At 35.4% G+C, this 16,152-nt stretch overlaps 1 protein-coding gene across 3 annotated transcripts in view; it reads left to right on the plus strand.

Moving 5' to 3' along the window:
- Window positions 1-16,152, plus strand: part of TRIM24 (tripartite motif containing 24) — a 117,103-nt gene that overhangs the window by 54,548 nt on the left and 46,403 nt on the right. For all 3 annotated transcript variants that reach the window (XM_061414838.1, XM_061414837.1, XM_061414836.1), the window contains exons 3-6: window positions 501-648; window positions 7,340-7,472; window positions 11,879-11,995; window positions 14,887-15,001. In XM_061414838.1, coding sequence (XP_061270822.1) covers window positions 501-648; window positions 7,340-7,472; window positions 11,879-11,995; window positions 14,887-15,001 — 513 coding nt within the window. The remainder of the gene's footprint in view (window positions 1-500; window positions 649-7,339; window positions 7,473-11,878; window positions 11,996-14,886; window positions 15,002-16,152) is intronic.

A 16,152-nucleotide genomic window follows, 5' to 3' on the forward strand; every position in this document is an offset into this window, starting at 1 on the left:
CATTCATCTCCACTTGTAGCACTGCAAAGGGCTCCTACTTCCCTCTGTGCAGAAATACCTGCCCTTTTGCTGATCTGGCATGCTGTTCTGTCTAGAAGACCATCACCAGTAATTGATGACTCAGCTTTCTTATCTTTATCTTTAGAGAAAGCCTTGTCTGGGTGATCTCTCTTCACTTTTCCCAACACTTGAACCCTACTCAAAGATGACTTTCCCCCATCATATGTTTTTATAGTTTCTCATACCTTTCCTTTATGGCACTTTTCAATTTGTAGTTTTGTATTAGTGTGATTATTCCAATAATGTTTGACTTCCCCCATGTTATTCTTCATAACCACTTAGTAAAGTTCATGTTATTGCCATTATTTTAAGATGAACCTTCTAAGTAAACTGCCTAAGACTACTCAACTAGTAAGTATGGGTTCATTTATGTGTGGTTAGTTGTGAGACCACCTTTTCTTTATTCTTAAAAATTGATGGGACATGTTTCTTTTTATTAGGTATGTACAAGCTGTGAGGACAATGCAGAAGCTAATGGGTTTTGCGTAGAGTGTGTTGAATGGCTCTGCAAGACATGCATCAGAGCTCATCAAAGGGTGAAATTCACAAAAGACCACACTGTGAGACAGAAAGAGGAAGTATCTCCAGGTAATAAATTAGTTTTTAAAACTCATTTTTTCTCTGTCCTTCCCAGGTCATTCTTTCCTTCCCATATTAACTTGTTTTGATACAGTTGTAAACATTAAATATACTCTTGTCTTTTAATATGAGAAAGTCTATTGTAGTTGAATTTGAATACTTGTAAATGTTGGTAAGTAACTGTTAAGTAGATTTAGTATTATTCTGCATTATTTTTACTCACAACCCTCCTCCTATAAATGCCTTGATTTGGTATGAATGTACAACTAAAAAAGAGTTGCTTTTAAAATTTCTCTATTTCTTTCTTTTTAAGATGACAAGGGGTGAGTTAAAAGAAGTTTTACAATTCTTTTTCTCACTGATATTCTCGTAGTAAACCTGTTTCATGATATTTATTATATAGGTAACTAAAGCTTTGCTCTTTATGTAATGATGGTTTCTGCATTTTTGTTGTGTTGCTTATAATGTAAACTTGACTAATACATTTTTATTATAGTAAAATATGTATGTAACTTAAAAATTGACATTCTAACCATTTTTAAGTGTACAAATTGGTGGCATTAATTGTATCCAAAGCGTTATGCAACCATCACCACTATTTAGAAAACTTTCCTAGCACCCCCAAGATAAATTGTACCCAATAAATAATAATTGCCCATTCCCCTCTCCTCTCCAGCCCCTTTAACCTCTAATCTATGATTCATCTCTATGAATTTGCTTACTCTGGATATCTCATACAAGTGAAATCATATGGTGTTTGTCCTTCAATGTCTGGCTTATTTCACTTACCTCAGTGTTTTCAGGTTTTATCCGTGTTGTAATATTTATCAGCTCTTTGTTCATCTTTATGGCTCATTAATATATTTTTGTTTAAAAATTAATTCACTGCTTTTTTATTCACTGAGTCAACAAAGGGTTTGAATGTCTATTCTATATTCCAGGAACTTTGCTAGATTAAAGAGATGAACGAGTAAGACAGGTACTTCCTACCCTCCAGGAAGTATCAGTATGATGAAGACTATGAACAGATTAGCAATCATAGTTTAACCTCATAAATTCTGTAGGAGCACATGAAAGGAGTACCAAACGCAGACTTGGGGGTTTACATTGAAAGCCACATTTGGGACTTCAAGGGTAAATAGAAGTTCATCACATAAATGAGAAGGGTGGAGAAAACCGAAGCACATGCACAAATTTCCAGAGGGAGAACATTGATTGTACCTGAGAGTAAGATGCAAGAAGAGTAGTAAGAGATGGGGCTAAGAGTGCTGAGACACAGGAAAAGGGATATAATGTCCAAGAACACCAATGAAGAAAAAAGAGAAAAGGCCAGGTATAGTCTCAGATAAATTTAGTAGATTAGTACTAGAAAGACTTGTTTTCCTGTGAAGTCCAATGTCTACTGAAAAAGAGATTAGAAGAATTAAGGACTTAAAAGGTAAGGGACATGGAGGATACTTGAAATAACGTCTGTTGAAAGAGAGCTCTAGCTTTGGAAATAAAATTACTTGGTAGCATCGAGGTTGCATTTGATATAGCACTTAAAACTTCCTCTGTCAGTCCTCCAGAGTCTGATGTTTATAGAGAAGAATTGAACTATTTATGGTTGGGGTTCAGTTGGATTTCCACTGGGTAAATGATACAGATAATGGCATGTGTTGACATGAAGAATTTGGGGTTTTAACTGTAGAGAGAAAGTGAAGTTGTTAGGATAGAAGAAGCAGTTAGGGACTAGAGATATCGGTGAGGTATAATGAGAGTAGTTGAAGAATTGGAAAGTTAGAAAGTAGAAGTTATTAAAAGTGGAATATTTGAATTTATGATTACAGAAATGAAATAGTTAACAAACAATAGAAAATCTAGGGTGAGACCATGATGTATATGAAATGGAATAAGCAGCTAAAATGAAGTATAGGTCTCAGAGATGAAAAAGTCTGAGAGGCTTGTCTTTATGTGGTGCTTTCTGCGGACTTCTCAATCATCCAGGCTGATCATGATGAGACTTAGTGCTAGGAGGATGACTGTGGGTCAGAATCGAAATTCCTCATACATAAAAGAAGTCTATAAATGGGTGACATGTTAATTATCTACATCAGGTATTATAATAATATAATTATTCCTGAAGAGCAGGCACAAACCAGGATGTCCCAAGCCAAGCAAGGGTATCTGACTACCCATCATCTACTGTGATGCCCAGATGACTTGAACCTCAAGGAGATGGGAGCGGGGAAGCTATGACAGTATTGAGCCATCTTCGCCTTGCTAGGATTCATTCCATTTGGTCTGGTTGTGTTGTGGTTTTAAAATTCTTTTATTTCTTTTTCTGCTCTGATTGCTGTGGCTAAAACTTCCAAAACTATGTTAAATAGTAATGGTGAAAATGGGCACCCTTGTCTTATTCCTGACTCTAGGGGAAATGCTTTCAATTTTTCACCATTGAGGATAATATTTGCTGTGGGTTTGTCATATATAGCTTTTATTATGTTGAGGTATGTTCCTTCTATTCCTGCTTTCTGGAGAGTTTTTATCATGATGTTGAATTTTGTCAAAGGCTTTCTCTGCGTCTATTGAGATAATCATATGGTTTTTACTTTTCAATTTGTTAATGTGGTGTATTACATTGATTTATTGGCGGATATTGAAGAATCCTTGCATCCCTGGGATAAAGCACACTTGGTCATGGTGTATGATCTTTTTAATGTGTTTTTGGATTCTGATTGCTAGAATTTTGTTAAGGATTTTTGCATCTATGTTCATCAGTGATATTGGCCTGTAGTTTTCTTTTTTTGTGGGATCTTTGTTAGGTTTTGGTATTAGGGTGATGGTGGCCTCATAGAATGAGTTTGGAAGTTTACCTTCCTCTGCAATTTTATGGAAGAGTTTGAGTAGGATAGGTGTTAGCTCTTCTCTAAATTTTTGGTAGAATTCAGCTGTGAAGCTGTCTGAACCTGGGCTTTTGTTTGCTGGAAGATTTCTGATTAGAGTTTCAATTTCTGTGCTTGTGATGGGTCTGTTAAGATTTTCTATTTCTTCCTGGTCCAGTTTTGGAAAGTTGTACTTTTCTAAGAATTTGTCCATTTCTTCCATGTTGTCCATTTTATTGGCATATAATTGCTGATAGTAGTCTCTTATGATCCTTTGTATTTCTGTGTTGTCTGTTGTGATCTCTCCATTTTCATTTCTAATTTTATTGATTTTTCTCCCTTTGTTTCTTGATGAGTCTGGCTAATGGTTTGTCAATTTTATTTATCCTTTCAAAGAAGCAGCTTTTGGCTTTGTTGATTTTTGCTAAGGTCTCTTTTCTTTTGCATGTATTTCTGCCCTAAATTTTAAGATTTCTTTCCTTCTACTATATAAAATCAACACACAGAAATCCCTTGCATTCCTATACACTAATAATGAGAAAATAGAAAGAGAAATTAAGCAAACAATTCCATTCACCATTGCAATGAAAAGATTAAAATACTTAGGAATATATCTACCTAAAGAAACTAAAGACCTATATATAGAAAACTATAAAACACTGGTGAAAGAAATCAAAGAGGACACTAATAGATGGAGAAATATACCATGTTCATGGATTGGAAGAATCAATATAGTGAAAATGAGTATACCACCCAAAGCAATTTATAGATTCAATGCAATCCCTATCAAGCTACCAATGGTATTCTTCACAGAGCTAGAACAAATAATTTCACAGTTTGTATGGAAATACAAAAAACCTCGAATAGCCAAAGCAATCTTGAGAAAGAAGAATGGAACTGGAGGAATCAACCTGCCTGACTTCAGGCTCTACTACAAAGCCACAGTCATCAAGACAGTATGGTACTGGCACAAAGACAGAAATATAGATCAGTGGAACAAAATAGAAAGCTCAGAGATAAACCCACACACCTATGGATACCTTATATTTGACAAAGGAGGCAAGACTACACAATGGAGAAAAGACAATCTCTTTAACAAGTGGTGCTGGGAAAACTGGTCAACCACTTGTGAAAGAATGAAACTAGAACACCTTCTAGTTGTTCTACACAAAATAAACTACACCTACACAAAAATAAACTCAAAATGGATTAAAGATCTAAACATAAGACCAGAAACTATAAAACTCCTAGAGGAGAACATAGGCAAAACACTCTCCGACATACATCACAGCAGGATCCTCTATGACCCACCTCCCAGAATATTGGAAGTAAAAGCAAAAATAAACAATGAGACCTAATTAAACTTAAAAGCTTCTGCACAACAAAGGAAACTATAAGCAAGGTGAAAAGACAGCCTTCAAAATGGGAGAAAATAATAGCAAATGAAGCAACTGACAAACAACTAATCTCAAAAATATACAGGCAACTCCTACAGCTCAATTCCAGAAAAATAAATGACCCAGTCAAAAAATGGGCTAAAGAACTAAATAGACATTTCTCTAAAGAAGACATACAGATGGCTAACAAACACATGAAAAGATGCTCAACATCACTCATTATCAGAGAAATGCAAATCAAAACCACTATGAGGTACCATTTCATGCCAGTCAGAATGGCTGCTATCCAAAAGTCTACAAGCAATAAATGCTGGAGAGGGTGTGGAGAAAAGGGAACCCTCTTACACTGTTGGTGAGAATGCAAACTAGTACAGCCACTGTGGAGAACAGTGTGGAGATTCCTTAAAAAACTGGAAATAGAACTGCCATATGACCCAGCAATCCCACTGTTGTGCATACACGATGAGGAAATCAGAATTGAAAGAGACACATGTACCCCAATGTTCATCGCAGCACTGTTTACAATAGCCAGGACATGGAAGCAACCTAGATGTCCATCAGCAGATGAATGGATAAGAAAGCGGTGGTACATATACACAATGGAGTATTACTCAGCCATTAAAAAGAATACCTTTGAATCACTTCTAATGAGGTGGATGAAACTGGAGCCTATTATACAGAGTGAAGTAAGCCAGAAAGAAAAACACCAATACAGTATACTAACGAGATGGTAACAATAACCCTGTATACGAGACAGCAAAAGAGACAATGATGTATAGAAGTCTTTTGGACTCTGTGGGAGATGGAGAGGGTGGGATGATTTGGGAGAATGGCATTGAAACATGCATAATATCATATATGAAATGAGTTGCCAATCCAGGTTCGATGCACGATACTGGATGCTTGGGGCTGGTGCACTGGGATGACCCAGAGGGATGGTACAGGGAGGGAGGAGGGTTCAGGATGGGGAACACGTGTATACCTGTGGAGGATTCATGTTGATATATGGCAAAACCAATACAATATTGTAAAGTTAAAAAATAAAATAAATAAAAAATAAATAAAATTTAAAAATAAAATTCTTTTAATACATTGCTAACTTTCTCGGTCTGGTTATTTTCCTTTTTTTTTTTTCCCTAGAATTTTGTTTTCCCTTCTTTTTGATAAACTAGACAGTAGTTTACCTTTTTGTGTTTATCCGTAAATTTATCTAATTGTCCTATACATATTTTTAGTTTATTAATTTTATTTTTAATTCCACTCAGCTTACCTTAGTATTGTTTAATCAGTCATTCTATTTATTTGTATTCTGTGTTTCCATTTAATGTTGTAACATAAGCATTACCTGGTCTTATCTCCACAGTAGATAACTAATTAAGAAGTTATATGGATGACTGCAATGTAATAATATGCATTTTATGATTATCTCTGTGTCAATGGGTATCCTCTGTTAGGAGTTTTGCAAAAGTGGGGAAATAAAATTTTTCCATCACCTCTTTTATACATTTTTATTACATTTTTCTGCATCGCACATAAAAAAAAACAAACAAAAAAAAACTACATTTGGAATAAGGAGAATTCCAGTTGGTTTCACTCACTTATCTGGGCTATTTTCTTAAGATTTTTTTTCTTTTATTTCATCAGTTCAGTTCAATTTAGTTGCTCAGTCATGTCCGACTCTTTGCAACCCCACGGACTGCAGCATACCAGGCCTCCCTGTCCATCACCAACTCCCGGAGTTTACTCAAACTCATGTCCATTGAGTCAGTGATGCCATCCATCCATCTCATCCTCTGTCGTCCCCTTCTCCTCCTGCCTTCAATCTTTCCCAGCATCAGGGTCTTTTCAAATGAGTCAGTTTTTAACATCAGATGGCCAAAATATTGGAGTTTCAGCTTCAGCATCAGTCCTTCCAATGAATATTCAGTACTGATTTCCTTTAGAATGGTCTGGTTGGATCTCCTTGCAGTCCAAGGGACTCTCAAGAGTCTTCTCCAACACCACAGTTCAAAAGCATCAATTCTTTGGCACTCAGCTTTCTTTATAGTCCAACTCTCACATCCATACTTGACTACTGGAAAAACCATAGCTTTGAATAGACCTTTGTTGGCAAAGTAATGTGTCTGCTTTTTAATATACTGTCTAGGTTGGTCATAGCTTTTCATAAAGCATCTTTTAAGCTACACACTTTCTTTTTCTCATGAATCAATTTTAATGTTAACATTCTAAAGTGAAAAGTTCATTTATCTTTTCCTCCAGAAATGAAAAAAGTACTTGATATTTTACTATCTGTAAAACCTAGTGGTAACAGTGATGTGGATGAAGCTGTACCTCCTTTACATCTCAGTGGATTTGAATTTAAATGAACACTCAAATAATTATTTACTGTTTAATTATGTTAATTTTCTTCTTTTTGCTCCCTCCCCCATGTCTCTACAGAGGCAGTTGGTGTGACCAGTCAACGACCAGTATTTTGTCCTTTTCATAAGAAGGAGCAGCTGAAGCTTTACTGTGAAACATGTGACAAACTGACGTGTCGGGATTGCCAGTTACTAGAACATAAAGAACATAGGTACTTGCATCTTTGATTATATACATAGATTTATAATATAGCTTTAGGAGGACTAGACGACTGCTGGCATCACAGCAAAATGGCAGTGTGTAAATGTTTTGTTCGGCTAGCAGTATGTTGACCTATTAAAGGATTTTTCAACTTTGATGTTATTGACTTTGGAGCCAACTGATTCTTTGTTGTAGGGCCTATCTGGTGCATTGTATGGTGTTTTACCTCTATTTACTAGATTCCAGTAGCATTCTCCCAATTTGACAATTAAAAATGTCTCCAGACACTGCCAAATGCCCTGGGGAGGAAAATCACCCCAGTTGAAAACAACTGGCCTGCACACTTTAAAAATATAGAGAATTAGTTGCCAGCATTGTAGATGAGATTTTACATATAAAAAATCAGCAGGTCTTTCATTTTGGTTTTCTGTTTTGTTTTTAAAGAAAATTGAATCTGTTGTAGCCCTCAATTCAGTTCAGTTCAGTCGCTCAGTCATGTCCGACTCTGCAACTCCATGAATCGCAGCACACCAGACCTCCCTGTCCATCACCAACTCCCGGAGTTCACTCAAACTCATGTCCATTGAGTCGGTGATGCCATCCAGCCATCTCATCCTCTGTCATCCCCTTCTCCTCCTGCCCCCAATCCCTCCCAGCATCAGAGTCTTTTCCAATGAGTTAGCTCTTCACATGAGGTGGCCAAAGTACTGGAGTTTCAGCTTCAGCATCATTCCCTCCAAAGAAATCCCAGGGCTCATCTCCTTTAGGATGGACTGGTTGGATCTCCTTGCAGTCCAAGGGACTCTCAAGAGTCTTCTCCAACACCACAGTTCAGAAGCATCAATTCTTCGGCGCTTAGCTTTCTTCACAGTCCAACTCTCACATCCATACATGACCACTGGAAAAACCATAGCCTTGACTAGACAGACCTTTGCTGGCAAAGTAATGTCTCTGCTTTTCAATATGCTATCTAGATTGGTTATAACTTTCCTTCCAAGGAGTAAGCATCTTTTAATTTTGTGGCTGCAATCACCATCTGCAGTGATTTTTGGAGCCCCAAAAAATAAAGTCTGACACTGTTTCCACATCTATTTCCCATGAAGTGATGGGACCGGATGCCGTGATCTTCATTTTCTGAATGTTGAGCTTTAAGCCAACTTTTTCACTCTCCTCTTTCACTTTCATCAAGAGGCCTTTTAGTTCTTCCTCACTTTCTGCCATAAGGGTGGTGTCATCTGCATATCTGAGGTTATTGATATTTCTCCCGGCAGTCTTGATTCCAGCTTGTGTTTCTTCCAGTCCAGCGTTTCTCATGATGTACTCTGCATATAAGTTAAATAAGCAGGGTGACAATATACAGCCTTGACGTACTCCTTTTCCTATTTGGAACCAGTCTGTTGTTCCATGTCCAGTTCTAACTGTGGCTTCCTGACCTGCATACGGGTTTCTCAAGAGGCAGGTCAGGTGAACAGTTGTAGCCCTAGGTGCCATATATTTTCATGTCAGCGTTTGACTGGAATTGACTTTAGTCCTCTTTAAAATGGTCATACTTGTCTAATTCATCATAGTTCCTACTACAGGTAACTTTTACATCTGTCCTCCATTGGCATTTGAGTTAGCAACAACTGAATTAAACAGTAAGATTATGATACACTGATACAAATACAATTGGTGTAAAAAAATCTAGTCTTCCAGTAGTGCCAGACCAGGTAATTTGGACCAACCATACCAGTGAGCTCATACCAGTGTAGCTCAGGCTTCCCTGGTAGCTCAGCAGGTAAAGAATCTGCCTGCAGTTTGGGAGACCTGGGTTCGATCCCTGGGTTGGGAAGATCCCCTGGAGAAGGCAAAGGCTACCCACTGCAGTATCTGGCCTGGAGGATTCCATGGACTGTATCGTCCATGGGGTCTCAGAGTTGGACATGACTAAGTGACTTTCACTTTCACTATACCAGTGAAAATAACTAGAAAACATGGACAAAATATAGAAACCATGGACATTTTAGAGTTGATAATGAAGAATTATTAACGCACTCCAGTACTCTTGCCTGGAAGTCCCATGGACAGGAGAAGCCTGGCAGACTATTGTTCGTGGGGTCACAAAGAGTCAGTCCCAACTTAGTGACTAAACAACAACAATAATTACTAGACCAGGATTGGGTTGCAGTGGGGACAGAGAATGGTACAGGCTTTTTTCCCCTTTGAAGCATTTACCTAGAGGTTGAAAGGTGCTTTTAACAAGTTCTCAAAGCTAAAAGACAGGAATTGGAGTTCTGCGGTCACAAGGGTTAAAGGCTTCTCCTTGCCTTGCACTGGGATCCTGAAAGTCAACACTATTATGATAAAGATCAACTAGTTGGTAAATAGTTCCTCACCAGAACTAAAATGCAAAATCAAATCTTCCCAATACCTAAAGTTGGATTAAATTGAAATAATACTGCTTGTGCCTCAGGATACCTGGTAGAATAAAATATGAATCCTCCCTGGAAGAAGACATCACCCTAACCTCAAATCTATTTAATAATGAGTTTTGCAAAATGGGTTCAGCACACATTTAGAAATAACCAAATATGTTAGGCAATATGATACAAGGCAATGTGAACAATGTCTAGAACTTAACATTAAAATAACTGATTAACTCAGTAAAGGGTTTAAGAGTTGATTTGACATACCAGTAAGTGAGAATTCATGAACTGGAAGAAAGTTAAGAAAACATCAAAATTAGCATGATAAACATAAAGATGTAAAATGGATCAAAAAGATGTAACACAGTGTGTAATTAGGCTCCAAGAAGGAGAGAGAGAATGGGAAGGAAGCAGCATTTGAGAGCAGAGTATAATGGCTTAGCACTTTGTAATGCACAGATATCTAGCTCATATTCAAGAAGCCTCATAACTCCTCAGCAGGATAATTAAAAAATAAAGTAATATTTTGAAGTGTAACAAGAAAATAACTATAAAACTAAAATTCTATACCCAGTAAACATATTCTTCAGAAATGAGAGTTAGTGAGAAAGACATATTCAGACAAAATAAACTGAGAGAATATATCCCTAATAAACACTCACAAAAGAAGAAAAACAGTAGGTGATGAGTGATGGAAAGAGTAGTAGTTAAAATAAGTATGAGTAAATCAGAATAATTGTTGACTTAACAGTAATGTCTTGGTGTGTGTCGGGTGTGTGTTATATTATCATACAGCAGATGTATTAGGGGAGGATATGGAGTTCATGTCCTTAGCATTGTTTAGGAAGATGGTAGTAAATATAAATTAATCTTAGATGATAAGTCAAAATATGCATTTTCTAATGCAGAAAGTAGTCACTAAAAGAGTAGTAAAAATCAATATGATTATCAGGATAACAGAGGAAGTGGAGAAATTAATAATTAGTCTAAACTCAGACCAAGAAGAAAAAAGGAACAAAGAGCAAGTGGGATTTAATAATACTTTGATAGGTTGGTAGATCTCTAAATATATTTGTAGTTATAATAAACATGAGTGGATAAAAGGTTCCAAATTAAAACATTCCAGGCTTAATAAGGAAACAGAGAATCTAGAGTTCTCCAGGCCAGAATACTGGAGTGGGTGGCCTTTCCCTTCTCCAAGAGATCTTCCTGACCCAGGAATCGAACCAGGGTCTCCTGAATTGCAGGCAGATTCTTTACCAGCTGAGTTACCAGGGAAGCCCAAGTAGTTAGAAATCAATTTAAATAACGCATCAAGGAAGTTCCAATAGATATTAGAAAATATTTTTATCTGAATGATAATGAAAATATTATCCTTGAGGTATACTGCTAAAGCCATAATTAGAGGAAATTATCATTAAATGCATATATTCTATGTTAAGGATAAAAATAAATGTATTAAACATTTATCTCAAGTTAGAAAAAACAGTAAATTAAACCCAAAGTAAGTAGCAAAAAGGATATGATAGATACAATGCAGAAATTAATGAAATAGTCATAGTGAAAAGTTGGATCAAAATAGTCCTTTAATTTAGTAATATCTATAAAGACTCCCTCCTCCTTAAGGGATAATGAAGGGAAAAGCTACCTTCTATGGATATATTTGGTTTTTTTTTTTTTTTAAGTTATTGTTTACATCCTTTATCCAAGTGGGCTTCCCTGGTGGCTCAGATGGCAAAGAATCTGCCTGCAATGTGGGAGACCCAGGTTCGATCCCTGGGTCAGGAAGATCCTCTGGAGAAGGAAATGGAAACCCACTCCATTATTCTTACCTGGAGAATCCCATGGACAGAGGAGCCTGGCAGGCTGCAGTCCATGGGGTTTCAAAGAGTCAGACACGACTGAGCAGCTAAGCATACCCATTATCTTAGTCTTCTATTATTTGTTTGGGGCTTTTCCTCATTTTAGACAGACGTATTTGTGTGAAATAATTTGCTTATTTTTTTTTCAGATACCAATTTATAGAAGAAGCTTTTCAGAATCAGAAAGTGATCATAGATACACTAATCACCAAACTGATGGAAAAAACAAAATATATAAAATTCACAGGAAATCAGATCCAAAACAGGTAAATTTATATTTGTGTTATTATTTAAATCATCTTTATATACAATGTATTAAGTATATTAATTTTAAGAACAGACAGTTTGCTCAACTCATGGTGAAGTACATCCAAGTGAGTTGTCAGATGGGTCTAATAACAGAGTTGATAAGACTTGTCCAGAAACTGAATTTCTGGAAAGTTTGAGAGTATTCTTCTCAGCCATGAAATTTCAAAACTGTTATTATTATTAACCGCTCATTTATCAGGTAAGTATTAATAATAATTTTTAATTATTTGCTGTTTTCCAATTTCCCAAGAAATACAAGGATATAAAAACTGTAAAATATTTTAACAATTAGATAAATACTTGCTATTTTAAGGAAGAACATATCATAGAACATCAGGAGACAGGGCTTGTTAAACTGTTTCACATACCTTTTACTCTTTAACAAGTAGAATACTTAAAACAGTTTCTACATATTACCTGTTATACTTTTGTCCTCCAAGGGATCAAATCATCAGCTGTCCATGTCTTACAGTTCAGTGACTGGGGGAGCAAACCACTGACCTCTGTGGGGAAGAGGGAATTTGCCTGGTACCCCTTTTTATCCCATTTGGGACCCACACTGACATTTTACAATACCTGTGAATCTCCATGTCTCCTTTCCTTTGTTGTTGTGCACACAGAAGTAACATGTCACTGCTTAAATAGATCAAGAGAGAGAGAGCCTGAATAAGAGAGGCCTTGCAGCAGTTTTCAGTGCTGTTCACAGGGAAAAGATATATCAGCCTCTTGTAGTTCATCTTCCTTAAGATCAGTTGTCACAATCTGTTACTCTGATCATTTTGCAACATGGCTAGGATGGGGCATTTGTACTTTTTTCCAAGAAATTCCTTGGTTTACCTGGTTTTCTTAAAGGAGATTTTAAGTATGATTTAACCTTTTCTTGATAACCTGGTAGTGTTATTATTATATCTATTTATTATTATACATTGTGATAATAAAAGTTATCAGCTCTCATTTCATTTTACTTTTCTCTTTCATATAAAAACTGTAGTAGACCAAATACTGTTTTCTTTGCCATATTCCAATCAAGTACTGTATTTGGCAAAATTGACATAACTGGTGGGTTTAAAATTTTTGCATTTGAATAATGGAAAATATGTAATGAATATTTATGGAATGATAAGGATAGTTTTTCCCATCTAATGACAAAGAGTAGCAATTGTAAAATAACTAATTTTATATAAACTATCCACCCTTGATGAAATTCACCCTTTTGACTTTTTTCTTTCACTGTGTATATGGTATGAGTTCTGAGCCAAAGTTTACTTTAAAAAAAAAAAAGATATACATTTATTCCAACACTTGTTCCAGTTGTTAAAAAGACTATCCTGTTGCTGTTAAACTGTGTTGGCACCTTGGTAGAAAATCATTTGGCCATATAAGTATGAGATTATTTTGGACATTCCATTTCATTCCATTTTCTTTCTTGCTAATACCACACTTGCTTCATGACTAGAGCTTTTTATAGTAAATATAGTAAATCTTTATATTATAAAGATTTTTATAGTAAATCTTAAAATCAGTGTGAATTTTCCAAATTTGTTTTACTTTTTTTAAAAGTTGTTTATGCTATTTTTAAAAAATAATACATTATGATATGGAAGGATTTTATTTTTTGAATGGTAAGAATTTAAAATCTTTGAATTAGCTGCTAATTATTAATATCTTTATAGCCTACCTGATTATAAAAAGGTTAAATTTACTGGACTGACTTCACTATTAATTCATTTTTATTCATGTGCAAACATGGCATTACTTGTCCCTTTTTTCATTCTGTTCTACCATCATGAGATTTTTGTTTATTTTTTGAGGTTGTTTACTTCCTTGATCCGACAGCCAGTGTTGATGTTCAATAATTATCTTGAAGAATTTCCAACATGGCAGGGAATAAATAGCCAACATGGCAGGGAATAAATAGCCCAGGGAACTTATACTCAGTATTTTGTAATAATGTATAAGGGAAACTAATCTGGATGATAATAATAATATATATATGTATGCGTAACTGAATCCCTTTACCATGCACCTGAAACTGATACAATGTTGTAAATCAGCTATAATTAAAAAAAAAAAAAAAAGAATTTCCTACAGAGTAAAATCCCTGCCCCTTTGATCTTAAGTTTTGGAAGATAACTATGGGAGAAGCAGACAGAAGAAACGAAGCCTTTTATTTATCTCATAATGTTTGATGGTGGATGCCTCATTTTTATCTGCTTCTATAAGGTATTCTGGTTTGATGCTGTGTATTTTTTTTCTCATCCATCTTGATCTCCAAGAAAACATTTTCTCTGATCAAAGGAAAAAATATATATTGTGGTTTGTAAAGACATAAAGTAGTTATTTGGCTGCTTATTTCAAGACAAATGGGTTATTAAAAGTAATTAACTATTATTATCGTCTTTTGGTTTTTATTCAGATATAATGAATGGGCAGCAGTTCAGATGACTAAGATAATTGTGACACATTTAAGGTTTTCTACTTCTTAGTTGCAGTGAATACAGTAAAACTCAGAGTCATGATTTTCCTTATCTTGTTTATAAGTCATTCTTTTTTTGTCCATCCATATAGGCTGAGAATTTTTCTAGGTGTCGTCATAATTTTTCTGAATATTATTTCCTTAAAATGTGTTCATTCTTTTATAGTTTAATACATTTTTAAGATTGAACTAAAGTGACTGTCTTTTGGAAGAATTATATTTTTGCTCTCTCATCTTTAAGAAAGTCAATTTAAACTGAAGGACCCTTAGGAATAGGCAAGCTTTTAAGAGCTGAAAACTTCCTGGTCTAATTTAGACATTAAAAAATCAATGCCTTAGATTTTAGATTTTCACCTTTTGTTTAATTTTCAGGATAATTGAAGTAAATCAGAATCAGAAGCAGGTGGAACAGGATATAAAAGTTGCCATATTTACATTGATGGTAGAAATAAATAAAAAAGGTAAAGCTTTACTGCATCAGCTTGAGGTAAGTTACTGTTAATGGGACAGAATGTGGTGATTATGTTAAGTGTTTTCTTATGTATTTGTGAATTTGGAATCACAGCCTTTTTCATATAATTGTTTTCATTTATGATTCAGTAATATTTTAGGCTCTACCTTGTAGCTGACAATTTATGACTTTAAAATACACTAGGAATGTCTTAATCCTTCTTGTTTACTTCAGAGCACAAAGCATAATGCTTTGCTTGAAGGAGGAGCTTAGTAAATGTTAAAACAAGTTGAACTGTTTTAGAGATTCATTGAACTGACAGCTTTGGGTCCCCAAAGCAGTGCAGCAAACTTTTTCAGTAAGTTACCCTAAGCTATATTTAAATCTCAAATATATACATTTAACCTTAGGAGAAATTAGATAAAAGGATGTGTCTCCTCCCCTCAACGGTCTTAATTGTGAAAGCAATACTCAGGGAGCGATGCTCAAGGCACTTAGGATAGTTTTTTCTCACTGCAGGTAAGAAAAATATTACTGTCTTAATCAGCTTTTTTACACACATAAAAGGTCAAGATCCAGAGTTAATGTTTGACTCAAATAATATGAAGCTACAACTTCTACATGGTATCTTAATGTAATAATAATTGCATGATATTTTGGTATTCTTTTAATATATTGGTACAAAAGGAATTTAAGAGTAGAGAAGCAAATTGAGAATAAAAGAATCCTAATGTTTGAAGATTTAAGGGGAAGAAAGCTCATAGAAATATGTTAGTTCAACCTCTTTATCTATAGTTGACAAAATTATAATGTCTTTGTCAGCAAGATCTCTTCCTCTTGGAAAAGCATGATCATTCCCGTGGTTTTTCAAACATACGGGAAGCTGAGACCAAAATTATTCTCTCTCCTTTTAGAAACAAATACGTAGTGAAAAAGTTTTCTAGCTGGGAGGAATCAAACCCCATTTGTAGTAACTGTCTTTTCAAGGTTCTAGGGTGCATTGGGGGGTTGTTGGTTTGTTTAGCTAGAAGCATTTAAACTATTTTAAAAGATGTCAGAGCTCTACTTAAAATCAGATGTCACATCGATTTGCTTTCTCGGAGTGAATAGTGCACATATTGCCATAGCTGTTTCCAAATTTCACTGTAAATCAGGGTTGCTTGTTTTTTTAAAAATCCAGGAAAGAA

The sequence above is a fragment of the Bos javanicus genome, chromosome 4 (assembly GCF_032452875.1).
Source record: "Bos javanicus breed banteng chromosome 4, ARS-OSU_banteng_1.0, whole genome shotgun sequence".
Classification (NCBI taxonomy): domain Eukaryota; kingdom Metazoa; phylum Chordata; class Mammalia; order Artiodactyla; family Bovidae; genus Bos; species Bos javanicus.